This window comes from Myripristis murdjan, chromosome 17 (assembly GCF_902150065.1).
Source record: "Myripristis murdjan chromosome 17, fMyrMur1.1, whole genome shotgun sequence".
In the NCBI taxonomy this organism is placed as follows: Eukaryota; Metazoa; Chordata; class Actinopteri; order Holocentriformes; family Holocentridae; genus Myripristis; species Myripristis murdjan.
In genome coordinates this window covers 30881820-30897353 of record NC_043996.1, presented here as the reverse complement: position 1 = coordinate 30897353, position 15534 = coordinate 30881820, and the positions used below count along the sequence as shown (strand labels likewise).

Here is a 15534-nt window from a genome sequence, read left to right as displayed (position 1 = left end):
GACATTTAAACAGTGAATTAAAAGGTTACTATATATACAGTAACCTTTTAAATTTACTGTTATATAGTAACCTTTTAATTCAAGGTTACTTTATATATAGTAACTTTTTAATTCACTGTTTAAATATCTGTTCTGGCATTTATTCCTTATATTCCTTATTAGCGCATATCAAATCAGATTATGTGTGATATGCATGTGTAAACAGAATAATTCAAAGAACTTGTAATTGACTTTTTTTCTTGTCTTTGTGTGTGTAATCAGCTTGTGAATTTTTATAGTGATATCTGAAAGTAAAATTTTGAACCCCTTTCCCCTGTGTGTTAAAAACAGTGTTTTTTGGTGTTATATGGTCATAAATAGGTGATTGCTTCTCTTGCAGTTTGTCCTAGGTTGACCCCAATTTTGGCCTAAAATTACTGGACTAATTTTACTGAGGACGCTTCAATGTCCCACTGAAGGTCACGAGTGTCTTGTGGAGAAATGGTTTGCAACCTCGGGTTCATTTATCGTCTCAAAGAGCCTTACTTAACACAAAGAGCTCTGGAGGAGGACAATGTGCTCATGAGCAAACACTGAGATGCACTGGAACAAGTGTCTCGGTCCACTGGACTCATCAGTTGTTCTGGATGTTTGTTGTTCTTCATTCTCAAAGCAGGCTCCTACCTCACCTCTTCTGTCAAACCATGTTTCCAGACTTATTTTCAGCCTCATTTATTAATATAACAAGGGATAGATGATAGATGATCATGTGGACCGAGAAACTTTAAGCCATCTAAACACTGAGACAGGCAGCACCTCTTCACTGTGTTCTGCGTTAATCCACATTTTATTTGTAAAACAAAACTGAATATATCATTCCATTACTCGTATTCCTCTCTAAATTGAAACAGAAGCGGCCTGTACGTCCTCAACCTCCGGGGAGCAAACGTTACGTGTCAAGGTCATTTAACCAGAAACAAACCGTTAAGATCAGATGAGGAAAAACTGAAAAAAGAAGGCAAAATTGTTTTAACCGTTAACCTTAAAACACCTCTTGATAACTGCAATTTGCCCGAGTCTGAGTGACCTTTGCTGCACACTTTGAACAGGTGTGATTAACCAGCCAGGCAGAAGGGACTAATGAGGAAACAGATATGAATAGACAAGAGGTGGAAGACCAGGACAGAGAGCCGTGTGTTTGCATTTCCATTATATTTTTGGCATTTAGCTGAAACCGTTATCTGCACCGAGAAAACAATAGGAGCAGGTCTGATTTCCCCAAGTGACCGAAAGTAATGAGCGCAAAGACCAGAGGCTCAGCGCCCGGGAAGAAGATTTACGACTTTGATTTACGATTTGCGTCACAAATCTCCAAGCAACCACATCTGGCACCATCACCGCGCTCAATAAGGACTCCGCTGTGCACGTACGTCAATTCACAATCATTATGAGTAAAAGTGCATCGTGTGATGAGGCAGATTTGGGACTGAATGTGTCTCACCGTGACTCAGTAAACTGTCTTGGCTTTAGCCCGAGTCTCTACTCCAAAACATGAAGACAGTCAGCTGAGCTAACCTGAACTGACCTGTTGGTTTCTGGTCTCTGGCAGCACTGAGCAAACTGAGACCCACAAAGCAATCTGATCGGCTGCAGGGACATAAATCATAATTCACAACCGAATCCAATCACACTGCTGAATACACGTTTGAAGGACCACGGATTGTTTGGTTGTTGCTGCTGTTCATATGGAAAGAGCGGGAAACGTGGATCAAACCGGTCGTCTGGTAATTAGAAGGTCCCTGGTTCGATCCCCAGCTCCAGAGTGTGTCAAAGTGTCCTTGAGCAAGACACTGAACCCCTGACCTGATGGGCAGCTTGGCACCTTGCATGGTAGTCTCTGCCATCAGTGTGTGAATGTGTGTGTGAATGGGTCAGTGTGAGGCAAACATTGTGAAGCTCTTTAGAAATGCAGTCCATTTACCAAAAGGAAAAGATACTGTGGTACATGCTTGAGTATATTTTGAAGCAAAATGCACTGGTAAAGAAACCTGTCAAGTCAATTATATTCGTATTGTAAATGATTTGTAAATAAACTGAAACTGAATCTTCGTATTGCCCAATATCACAAATTACACATTTGCCTTAAGGGGCTTTATAGCAGTACATCTTCTGTCCTTAGAGCCTCACATCGGAGGAGGAACGACTCCCTAGAAGACTGTGACTGCGGAGAGAAAAGACACTGACTGTTGTTTTTTTCTATGCAGGAACGTAATAAACTGTAAACCTGGAGCGTAGCCCCTCACCTGGCCTTTAAAACTCCACCTGGCCCTCGAGCCAACAACCTGTGCCCAGCCCTGAACCAGGACATCAGGTGGGGATCACGCCGTTCAATCGTACTGTTGTACTTGAACAGCCGGTTTCAGCGGGTGTTGCTTCCTGGTCCGGCTGGTTGCTAGGAAACGAGTGACTCTTCAGTTCCCGAATCCCTTCTACATGTTGCTGCTGATGCTACAAGTCCCGTTTTGTTAGAGTCTGAAATCTTTGATCAGTCAGGTGATGCTGAAGTGAGATTATCTAGCGTATCACTTCAGAACGAACGCTCGGCTCTCAGGTCTGTTGAGGAACGCACCGCTTCCAAACCAGGCGAAAAAAAAGGGAATTAAGCTGCTTCCTCCATTGATTGTCAGTTAACCAGCACTAACACTGACTTCAACCAGATACATGAACTAGTGAGAAAAACCATGCGCTGTTGTCAAGATGCTCCCAGCAGCTCTAGGGATTTGAGCTTGTAATCTTTTGGTTATAATACTCTGGACTTTCTGTAGGTCAAGACTAAATGCTCTCACTCTTCATCCATCCTCCAGATTCACCCTCAAATACATGACTGACTGACTATCCAGCCGAAACAGATCAGATATCTGAGAAACAGATCTGAGAACTGATATAAGAACTTAGTGCAGGTGATGTGCTGAGTTGCAAAGTCACATCTCAAACTAGATGCACAACTCTGCAGAAACAGCCCGCTCGTGCTTCAACCAAATCCCTGCTCCTTATCTGTGTGTATGGACTGACGCTGGCAGCCCTGTGGTGAAAGTAATTGTTCTCAGTGTGACGTTAAGGACATGAGCTCGTCCCCCCCCGAAAAATCCTCTTGACCTCCTGCTGGAAACCGACTCGGCCTCCGAGGGGAAACCGAGCCACGTCGACGAATAAAAACACCAAACTTGTGTGCTCAGACGGATCAGCGGGGTGTGAAGTTCACTGTTTCGCTGGCCAGCAGCAGGGAGCGGAGGATGCAGGAGAAGCTGTACGTTCTTGTTTTTTTAGCCGCTGGCAGCTTTCTGTTGTACACCGGAGAAGACGTGCAGCGGACGGTGCGGGGGTTCATGCAGATTCAGACAAAAATGTCTCTTTTCACAGGGATTTGGATCTCTGACAGCAGCAGAAAAAAGAACGGTTCATTTTGATTTTCATGGGTCATAATTTACCAAAATCTGCTGAACAGAAATAATAAATCAATCGCTATAGCCCTGCATGGACTATATGTGATGTTATGAACATTTTGATGGATATTTTAAAAGTGTGTCTTAAAGCACAGACAAATTCAACAGACATTTATCCTAAATATGACCATAACATACTGAGCTCTGCAAGAATGACTTTAGCATTGTTACAGGCTGGGATTTTACTGCAGCTTTCTTTCACCTTGTGATATCAGTAGAAATCCACTGTATGGGTACACACTGCACCTGCCACCTTTACATTCAGAGATTAAAAAAATCAACTAAAACCTTTGCAGCTAGCTATATGCTCTTTCTTAATAAATACTAGACACTTCCAAACTCTCTCCCTCTGTTAAACAATGAGCGTTTAAAAGATATTTAAGTGAACTTAATGTATAAATGTTATCAATACTGAAGTTATTGTTAAATGAGAAGCCACAGCTTGAACACAGCTCATTTTAATTGATGACAGTCTATTCAACCCTTCCTTACTTTCCTTACTTTAATCCAACAAAATGATGTGACTTGAACGGTACAGCTGGCTCCAAAAAAATTGGTTATGTTTTTCCCTCGGTTAAATGAGAACCCCTCGTTCATGTGACCCTGCAGTTTAAATGGTAAAAGGACTGTGTTTCTGGTGTTTTTGTAGTGTACCGGCCTCAGAAAGCGCTTTACAATGTCTACAATTTTTAAATAATACAGACATGAATGTCTGCAAATAAGCAGGATTTAAGCTATATTTAAGTGTTAGTTACTTACACTGAAAAAACTTCTGTGTGGATTTGTCCGCATGCTTTCATTTATTTAATTATTTAAATCTTTATTAGGTGTTTTTTTTTGCATATACCCTTTGCATTTTGCATGTCACCCTTAATATCTTCCCACTAGCGAGGTCTGCAGCCCGGCGGACTCTCCGGACGACCACATGGAAGTCAACATGAGCCTCTTTGGACTTAATGAACCAAACAAACTTTCAGATTTAACAGAAATTAAATCACACTAAAGTCTGACAGTCTGCCTGAGCGGGGAAGTCTGGACAGAGGAATGTTCGTTCAGATTCACTAATGAATGAAAAAAATGATCAACCTCCCATGTGAACACGCAAACACACACACAGCTCTTAAAGAAAAAAAAATAATAATGAGGAACTGAATAATGGTTATTATTTTCAACATGTGGTGTCAGTCCTATGTCTTGGTGTTTCTTTGCTGTGTTTTGGAAGCTGCATTTCACATAGAAAAAAAAAAAAAAAAAAAAAAAAAAAAAAACTACCTCTACAGCCTGTCCAGACACACTGCTACACTATTCACAGTCTACATGGGTACTCTAGAGATTGCCAACATGTTAACATGTACTCACCGTCACAAACGTCCAAATGCGAGCAGCACAGCAGCACAAATCATCAAACAACATGCATAAGATATGAGATATCTACAGCTACTGAGCCATCACTTCAAATACGAACAGATATGCAAAATACTAAAACTGCTATGCTATGAAAATCCAACCTAGGTTGGTGTGATGTACAGTGTATGACTAACATAAAAGTTGCTCTTGATGAAATGCAAATGTCTGTCAGAGAACCTGGGTCGTCCTGTCTAGCTAAAAGGAAAGAGAGTGCTGAGCTCTGAATGACTCCTGGATACACATCACACAGGACACATTTTAGCAGCACAGGGCAGCTATTTCTGTTTGTTTTTAATGTGGGCGATCAATTTACTCCTGTAATCAATCAAATCGATCAAACAAGGAGGAACAACCAGAGCCTGAGGACTTCATGCAATCAGAAAGAACTGCTGGCTGAAGAAAAATGAGCTCTCTGTTTCGAATTTTGGGGACTGTGTACCATGAATTTTTACTATTCATGGCTGTAAGTGCATATTGGAGGCGTTCTTTATTGTATCTATGAGTTGGTAGAACGCTCCCTTCAAAAGTCGTAATTACAAGTGGGAAATTTGGAAACATCGGAGTTGTGAAGTTTCATGACGGCAAACATTAAATCCTTCCCTGTCACGAGAACGAGAGCTTCACCCGGAGTGTACTGCTCCAAAATGAGTGAAGCGGATACAGAGTGGGGGAAAAAAAACCTGAATTTGAGGTTGAATCTGCAGGTTGAATATGGGACCGGAGCAGCACTGCGCGGTGATGCGGTGGCAGAGCTACGGCAGAAAAAAGATCCACCACTTTGGAAACCAGCTCGCTGAAAAGAGCGTTGAAAGTTGTTGTTGTGCCTCACTCAAAACAATTTTTCAACTTTAAATAATCGCTCAAAATCGTGTTGTTTTCCGCTCTCGACAGGGAACGGACCAAACTTGGACACTTGCTGATGACAGTGACAGAACACATGCATGGTTGATCTGAAATTTGGAGTTTATCTGCAGAATTTGATGTTTCAAAGACGGCGTGAATGAAGCTGACATGTCGAGCGGTTAAAGAGGAGGAGCTTTTTCTCAGGGCGATAGAGAAATTTAGAAATCTAGGAAATAACAACAGGCGGGCTGTACGATGAACAGACCTATAGCGATGACTCTCACTTCACAAGGGCTCATTTTACTGGGAAAAATATTTCTTAATGTAGCTTTAACAAACCATACCTACACATAAACTGCTTATCATTAACCGGTCAAGCTGATGGATGACTTGATTCTGGTTTCCTAGCAACATAAAACGGGCTGCTCTGCTCTGTAGCCTTCAATAATAAAAAAAAGAGCAGTGCACCCACCAATCTATAATATATTTTTGTTTTAATTATAGATCAGCGAGTGTGCTGTGATTTGAATTATTCTGTCTTTCAAATGTGTCCGGTGTGATTGGGCCCAGAGGCTTTTCAAATTTGGGTAAAAAAAAAGTCAAACAAATGGAAACTTTAAACCTGCCAATTTTTTTTGTTGTTGTTGTTGTTGTTGTTGATGGGAAAGACAGCAGATGGTTTCAGAAGCCGTTTCTGAAACTCTCTTCTCTTTTTATGCGATTATCGCTGTGAAGGCATTGCCATTGGCTAAAATCACTGCCTCAGACCTCAAACACTAACTATTCCTGGCGCCTCATGAGATGAAGGGAGTTTCTCCAACTGACTAAACTAGTTCTGGATAGAATTTGCTTTTCCGTCATTTGGAAGACAGGATTGACAGTGAATACTCCAACCAATGTTTTTTTTTATACTTTAAAAAAAAAAGTGTGTTTTGTATTACCTCTTCAAATCTTTACTTTTTATACTCAGGCTGGTCTGTGGTCTGTCTATTATCCGTCTCTCTATAAATCTGCAAACATACCGATCTATTCATCTGCCTTGAACACAACTTCCACAATGATTTACTGTCTGAGGACCGAGGCTGGGGTCACCTCTTTTTCAGTTCCATCAATACAGGAAGTAACCTGGACTCTATATTCAGACGGGAAACTGTGAGATCAAAAGGTTTTGCCTTTATACATTTAAAAAAAAAAAATGAGAATGAAGGTTCTGTTATAATTATAAACTGCAGTTTTCTGTGTGAGACGGAAAAGAGCCCGACCGTGGAGGAATCTCTGCTGTGGCGCTGCCTTTATTCAGCCCATGTAGGCTTTAACACAGGACAGGAAACAGGGAGCAGCGAGAAAACTTCTTCTTGTCCTTCTAACACTGAGGGTCATCTACAGCGGTGGTTTCCAGTCATGTGCCACTGAAGCCCGTGTCTGCACAGGTTTTCATTCAAACCAAACTCCACAGCAGCTCATTATTAGCTCTTCTTCTTGTCCCGCTGAAGGTCTGCACCTTGGGCTTTGCTCAGACTGAAGGTAAAACGAATGTGTCTCATGCATCAGATCTTTAAGACAGTCTGCACGTAAAAGGCAGTTTGAAATCTTTTTTTAGTGTCCAGGGCATCCAGACTGAGACACACCTGTAGAAATCTGTTTCTTTTCACTTCAAGCCAACTCCAGATGTGGTTTGGATCTGATTTGGAGAAATCACATTTCATGTGGTTAATTAGCTGTCCAGACTTTCTTAAATCAATCTGGATACAATCTGAATATGATGATGCGGTTTTGGGCTGGCAGTCTGAACAAGGCCTTGGTGAAATCAGCTGCTGTGATGCTGGCTTGCTGTTCCACCCTGCAGACTTCTGGGCCTTGATGGAAACGTAACTGAGAACCACTGATCTACGGGTCAGTGATCTCCAGCCATGTGACTCAGCTACGTTTTAGGTCAGTCTTTTTGATAAATATATATTAAGAAAGTCCACTAAGTAGGTTTAAAAAAGGTTCAATGCATATAAAAGTCCCCATTTCTCCCAGTTCTGAGAGTTCACAAGGGGAGAGAGGGCAAGACCATCAGCTGAAGATGCAGTTTGTACCTTGACTGGAAAGTTTATTTTGCTGCTAGCTACACGTTGCTAATCCTCTGGCTAAACGATGACAAAGATTGCAGAACATCAAGCATTTCTTTTAGTGGCTGATTCAGATGCCAGAGATCAGAGATTTCTGACAGTCAAGCTGAATTATGTATCTCAATTTTTATTTATTTGCTGTTGAATCAATCTAGGAATCCAACATCTATTCATCTAATTATCTATCACCCATCTGTCCACTGGTTTTTTTACACTATCTGATCCACTGGGTCAAAGCAGTGCTCTGTGAAGCCTGGCAATTTATCGAGAAGCTTCAGTTACTGAATTCTCTCAAGTCGCAATAGCAAATTAGCATTAATTCAATGTTTGATATGTTCCAAACTGCATCTTCAGTGGTTGTTTTTTCTCCAGTGGGTGGATAATCTATCAGTATTTTTGCCCAAAGCATTTTTAGCAGCTCTGATATGTATAAATTGAAAATAAAATCGTTGTCAGTGTTACAACAAAGGCTGCTGGCCATGAAATGTATTTGTGTTTAATATTGCAGCTTTGCCACTTGCTTGGCTAGATTGTAGCTAAACCCAAATCCCATGGCTAGAGGTCAGTGACAGCAGGGAACTGTGTCTAGGTCCTAATCAGGCTGGTCGGAGACTCTACACTGGCTTTTACCTCTGGATGTCTGCTTGCACCTGTGGATGATCTTGCCTACTGTGTAAAGCACTGATTTTAAATGAGAAGCATGGCAAAGAAAAGAAAACAAAGGCATGGGGTTTGTTAGATTAAAAAGAAAAGAATCAACCTACAGACAAATTTCTCTCTGATTATGTGTTTGATTTGGCAAACTAACTCATGAATTAGTTGCTGTTGCTTTGTTCATGAACAGTATGATGTTTATGAGTCATGTATGAAAATGGGCTAAAGTACAAGGACAATTCCTAAGGCTGGATTTGGAGAAATGAAAGAAAAAGAATTGGGGAAGGGATTACAGATCTGTAAAAAAAAGCTGCTATTAGTGGTTGACTTCATGAAATCCTACAACAACATCCATGTTGTTCTGGTGTGAGCTACGGCTTTAAATGAGGTTTGAATTAATGATTTTTTCCCCCCTCCAATTTTCTACATGCTGTGCAATTCTTTAAGCTGTTAATCTCTTGAAGCCTTTTCGACTCATCTTTACTAGGATTGCCAATAATTCTGCAGTCACTACACTTCTGAAGAGGGAGAATAAAAGATAACAGATGGCAAAAATGCCTGTTTAGTCATTTAGTCTAATGCTGACTCTTATATTCTGCTTATAAAGAAGTAATAAATCTGCAAAACTTTCAGTAGAATTGCTCATTTCAATTTTTTTTTTTTTTTTTAAATAAGTGAAAACTCTGATTCAACCTCTAAATGTCAGATGCTGCAGGCAAACTGCATTTGGAAAGGCTGATGTAACTGAAGGACTTTTCTACTTGTTTTAAAAAACTAGGACTTCTGTTTTAAAACACCAAACTGGATAAAAAAGTTAACTTGTTACATAGAACGATTCTGACTGTTTGTGCGGAGAAGTGGCTGGTCTCACCTGTGACCTGGGGCACATAGGGGATGGAGAGTCTCTCTGCGTTGTATCCTGGACCGGCCAAGCACTCTGCCATGTCGGCTGTCTGGAAGTACAAGACTCTGTCCTCCTTATCCAGGGATTCAGGGAGCCTGGGTGGACGAGGAGGATGTTGAAGGCATGATACATCTCCAAGTTCTCCAAAAGTATTTCACACAATTTCCAGAAATAATACCTTCGAGCTGATTTTCCCATGATTTGGTAAATGAACTGTGATAAATGTGAGGGTTGCCCAGATAGATAAACACAGAATGAAGCAGAAATGAGTTGAACCTCTAAACCTCTCATGCCGGGGTCTTAATTCAACCATCAAAAATCCCTACATCTTTCACTGCAGGGGGCAAGCTCTGAAAGTGGCTCCATAATCAGAAATACGGGCTGGTTCGCATAATCAGGTCATCTGGTATCTGTGACAGTCAATTCCTTCCAGTTTTGTTTGGAATATTTAATTCAAACTTGGCAGCTTTTACTCTTTTAGTTCGTCAACCCAGGTGAGCATGATCATTACCTGGCCCCAAATAACTTGAAAATGTGGCCTCAGCTGTAACATAATCAGAACTACATGAAACGACCTCATAACACACGATTGTGTGTGTATAAGGATGCAGATGTCGATAATTCCCCATGCTGGGAAAGTCTGGCATGACAACACAAACCAAGGGCAACCCTCAGTCTAGAGGCTTTGATTGATATGAACACCAGAGGAGGGAAATTAGAGCAAAAAGCAAAGACAAGTTGATCACACAGAGCTTAAGTTTGAAGAAATTTGTTTGAACCTCTTGAAGCCAAAATGTGATCTGGCAAGCTGACAGATTAGAGAAACCTCTGGCCCAGATTTACTGAAACCATTCACGGATACTACAATGTTTTCAGTGTTAAAAGTCAGAACTATGACCCAACATTGGTGCAAGGCAATCGTCTTAACCAGTCAGGGGTTACATCTTTGGTTTTGGTCACGCTACAAGACGTTAAAGGCTTTAGTAAATCAGGGTTTCTGTGTTATTCATGAGGCACCTGTAAGGCCAAGGTTTGTTTACAACCTCCGGTGTGCTTGTAACCGGGCAGTTTAAACCTAGATGAATCAAATGCAGACATGCAACCACATGCTGACCAAAGAAAATGAGGTTTGTGACTGGACGACCACCAGTTGGGAAAATCTTCCCTCCCCCAGCAGCTACCTTGAGAAAGGCATTGGCACTGCTCAGTGGCCAGCGGTAGCATCTCTTTTCCAGCAGACAGATGCCGGTGCTGGTGCCAGCTCTGCCCCGGCCCACATTTCAACAGGTTTCAGATCTGAATGTTATGTCGCAGAAGATAGATAGAATTTTTGTGGAGGCCCAGAGTGCCAACAAAACCTCATTCATTTTTAAGAAGGCTAATGCTGTTGCTTTCTCCCATGGTTTATGAATATGCCGGCGTACTGGACGCCACATCTGGGGAATTTCTTGCGGTAGCCTGTCCCATAGCCACTGACATCAGTGGACATCCAAATTCTGCACCGGCATTTTTGTGGAGCCACACCGGCACCTGTATTTTTTCAGTTCTAGATTTGGCACCAGCACCATGTTTATCAGAAAAGAGACAGAAGACTGTGGTTATACTGGGCAGTGAATGTGATGAGCCGTGTGAATGTCAAGCAGGATGGTGCTGAAAACACAACAGCCAGATATTTAAGGCTGTAGCTGAAGATTCGGAACATGCCAGTCATTTTTATTTCGCCTTTGGCTCTGAGCTGTCGCTGCCATGTTTTCATGAGAGTCTGATGTTATTTTCAAAACTAAATCTTCAAAAATCTCCCCCCGAAGGCATGTGATTCATTTGCCAGTAAATCTCTTCTTTAGATCAGAGATATTTTTGTAATGGATGCAAATTGTTCTTTTCGGAGGCATAAAAAAATTAACTACAAGTGGAAAGACGGTGACTTTGATCTTAAACTGGTGAATATGTGGAACAGAGAGCTCTCGCAAATAGGACTCAGGGGCTTGAAAAGCTGTTCTAGAAGCAACAAAGGAAAAGATGTCTCTGGAGTCTTTCCTGCTATTTGATGTAACAGCAGACAACGATCATAAAGACTTTTCATGGTTTTTCTGAGGGCCAGAATTCCCCTCTGCCTAACTTTGATGAAGCTGTACTCCCTCAACCCTATGGCCAGTTTTCAGTGACCGCATATATAGAATTCAGTAACAGTTTAGAAAAAACAAAACAAAACACAAAAAACAAAACTTTTGAGATAACAGACTGTGATTCATATTTAAGGGGAGAGAGAAGACAGTGACACAGAACGATGAAAGCAACTGGCTGGCAGGCATCTGTCTGAGAAAATAAACCAATTCAGAAAGATTTGCCCCTTTTCAAAGGGGAACAAGAAGTACCAATCACACATGATGCCCAGTAAAGTATATCTCCAAAACTTTTGTGCTGTATATCCATCACAGACTACACTACCTGAAAGAGTTATTACTGTGTCCACAATGTTTCATTTTCAAGTTGATTCAGTTTTAGAAAAAAAAAAATGGTTTTAATGTTGTACGATGTTGTACATGCAGGTGTCATTTTTGTTCAAAAGGATTGTAAGGTTTGATTTAGTTGACATGGACATCGCAGTAACACTGGAACTTCACCACGTTAAGCACAAACAACAGATTCATTCTTGAAGCGTTTGTAGCAAAATGCTAATTCACAGCACAACAGATGAACATGTCATTTTTTAAACAAAGCTCATCCAAAGAACAAACAGCACTCATAACTGAGTCTTCCACTGCATCGCTCTGTTTATATATCAATTCAAAAGGCAACGAACAAAGTATTTTCAGTTAAATAAACATTTCCTCAAAGGCAGAAATAATAATTTCAGAAATAATAATAATGGAATAGACTCGAGGGTCACTTACGGACACTTGTCTCTGAAGATGTGTTCTGGCAGCAGGTATGGGGCATCCATGTTCCTCAGCTCGATCACCTGCGGATGGAGGACAACCAATAAAAACAAAGAAACAATATGACAGAGAACACAAATTAAAAAGGATTAAACAATAACTGAAAAGCACTCTTCTCGATTATCTTGGAAGAACTAAAACTAGAATCAGCACGTGAGTAGCTCCTTCTGTCTCACTGGGGCTTACAGCCAAATAAAGCTGTGTATCATCAGCATAGTGATGAATTAGATAGTATCTCTCCAATGTCTTTGACAAAGTGAGGGTAAGTTACAGGGTGTTATAAAATAAAATGTCTACTCAATTTTAAGGCCACTGAGACGTCCAGTGTCCATCATCACATTGAGGGCAAAATCTGATGCTAACTGTTCCTAAAGGCTAACATCGTACTAATGAGAGAAACAGAAAAAAAGACCAGTTACATTTTTGTAATTTGACCTGCGTATTCCCCTATCGACTGCTGCATAAAATTTACATTTTAATGAAAATATAGAAATGTGAAAAGTAAATAAATAAAATGTACATATCTCTTTAGTTTTTACTTGTCTTACTCCTGTTTCCCACACTTCTCCATCTTAAATGATTGTTCTTGAGTGAATAAAAGATTTTCTCAGTTGTCAGGACATTGTGGCTACCTGACTGTTGACCTTCTTACTGTTTCCTGCTTGTAATGAAATAAATGAACCTGCTATTGTAGTCAGTGTAAGTCAACAGCACCAGGTAAATGACAAAGATGAAAAAAAAATGTACAAGTCAGCAAAATGTAACTCCCAAATTAAAAAAAAAAAGACACTATTTCTCTTAACTGACTTGTGCTTTTGAAATTGTACAGCAGGGTCTCTTTCATGTTTCAATGACCTAACAGTCATGAAATTCACTGAACACATGGATGATCTTGCCAACAAACCTTAAACTGTCATGACACTTTAATCAGCGAGATATGATAACATCACAGTAGAGTATGGGTGAGTGAAGTCTGATGATGCACCTTGCTGACGTGCTGACAGAACGGCGGGTTGGCGATCATCTGGCTGAGGAAGTTGAGGTAAGCTGCCACCAAGGCCATGATGCCACAGCGGATAAACATCGGCATGTTCTCCTCGTTCACCAGAGCCATTTCCTGCAGAAACCAGCCACACCACAACGTTAGCATGGGAGACCTCGAGTATCATGAGGACAAACAGTCATCTTCAGCTGAACTCATTTTAAAGCTACAGTAAGCTATGTCTGACCACTAGAGGGTGTGGAGAACACACAGAGCCACTCCTGCCTTCCACAATTTGCTTGTACAAATGAAAGTAAAAAGAAAAAATGTTTTGTTTCTGGATGGAAATGAGGGCTACATTTGACTTTCACAAGACTCCTGGTTTATTTAAATTATTTTGTCTCTGAGCTCCAATTTGAAAACTTTGGTGAGGCTGCAGACTTTCAGCTGCAAGGTAAGCTGCTTTGAGTGAACCTTTTCTGTGGAGGCTGTGCTGACCGCAGCCACAGAGGCGCTCACATCACTGATCTGCAATTTCAATATGCTTATGTGCAAAATGTGAAGCTTTGGATGAAGTTGAAGCATCAACAGCCTTAAGCAGAGGGTAAAGGAAGAGCTTCTCATTGGGCTGATGTACAAATGTAGAAAGCTAAAGCCAGAAAATAAAATAAACAGAAATAAACAGACAGAGAACATCCTTGATTTGTGCAAAATATCTATATATTTCTAGAGGTATGGCACATTCTTGTTTGGTTGTTGGCTTGTTTGATTGTTTACCAGTGGTACAAAGATTACCTGGTGCTGATACGGGTTCAATTTTAACATGAATGCAGTATCACAGAAAAAAGTCAATAGTCAAGGCCTTGGGTTGCATTTTAGGGAAAAGTAACTGCAGCATAATTAGCATTATTCTATTCTAATCTATTCTATTCATATTTGTGCATATTCACAGCTGTTTTTAAGCTGCCTGACTTGTACATAGAAACAAACACTTTCTGGCAATTTCTCAAACTCTTCACATCATATTTTAAAACACCAGGAAGACAGTATTTCCACAGGGGGGCGCCATACTGCAGGTGCAGACTGGACCTTTAAACCTGCGAGTGCCATTACTTATTCCATCATTTACCATCCAAACCCAGCAGACATCCTGTACAGTACAAGCAACGCTGACATGCAACTCATCGTAGTAACCCCCCTGCACCCCTTTCCCTTTGCTGTGTCATCCCGGGGTCATTACCATGGCAACGACCTTTTAACCCGCAGCGTGAGAACAGATACTGCAAACAGTCTTCACTTTGATCTCTGAAAAGGCCAGAAGCAATCCTCCTGAACTCCATAAAGCCCTTCACTTGGATTAAGATGGCTATCGTAATACCAGCAAGAGGATTCAGTATGGAGGAGGTGTGTGTGTGTGTGTGTGTGTGTGTGTGTGTGTGTGAGAAAAAGAGAGTGTGTGTGTGTTCTTGTATTTCTGTATTAACGACGATCAAATGTCTTTGTGCGTACATAAAGTTGAGGAACATCCAAAGTGAGTCCTGCACATTTTGTTGCTCCTCACTCCTCGCTGGGCTTCAGATTAAAGGAACAGTTCACCAAAAACTAAAAATTTTTGTCGTGTCGGCTTAAACGCTGCTCAGGTCTGCACTACATGTCACTGTAAAACACGGTTGGCTTCACTTCATCCTTCTGTTTGTAGCGGTGCACCAAGCTTCCTCATTTCATCCTGTTTCTCTGGAGGTCCAGAAAGGTAAAAAAAAAAAAAAAAAAAAAGAAAGCTAGAAAAGCGATCCCATCCCTTGTGATGTTCAGTTCTTATCAGGTATGAATCTACGCCGTACAAGATACAAGAAACTTCCTTAGCACTGTTTTTTTTTAATTAACATTTTAATTTGCTATGTGTCCTGGTCAAAGCAGGCCATATCATATATTCCTTTCATATCCATCTGATCTCAAACTGAACATCAGAAATTTCCAGCAGACATCCTAAAAGCTAAATTATGGTCAGCGTCATTTTTAAAAGAGCTGCTGTTGTGATCGCATCTCGACTCGTCGGTTGATTTCAAATTGTTTGGAAAGTTTGGATCATGCTGGATCTGGATCTACTGCTGCACAACATGTGTGCCCAATATACCTCTGCGTTAAATGCTGAGCAAATCTCCGCCAAAACGCTATGGGCCGCGTTTTTTTTTTTCTGCAGACCTACTTA

The 15534-nt window shown here is 40.9% G+C and overlaps 1 protein-coding gene across 2 annotated transcripts in view; it reads right to left on the bottom strand.

The window, feature by feature from the left end:
* The window catches only part of efr3a (EFR3 homolog A (S. cerevisiae)), a 216968-nt gene that overhangs the window by 13598 nt on the left and 187836 nt on the right, over nucleotides 1-15534 (bottom strand). The window contains exons 16-19 of one of the 2 annotated variants that reach the window (XM_030073685.1): nucleotides 13329-13460; nucleotides 12299-12366; nucleotides 9372-9499; nucleotides 8477-8527 (exon numbers count right to left, since the gene is read on the bottom strand). In XM_030073685.1, the coding sequence (XP_029929545.1) occupies nucleotides 8477-8527; nucleotides 9372-9499; nucleotides 12299-12366; nucleotides 13329-13460 (379 nt within the window). The remainder of the gene's footprint in view (nucleotides 1-8476; nucleotides 8528-9371; nucleotides 9500-12298; nucleotides 12367-13328; nucleotides 13461-15534) is intronic. The other variant, XM_030073686.1, reaches the window with a different exon arrangement.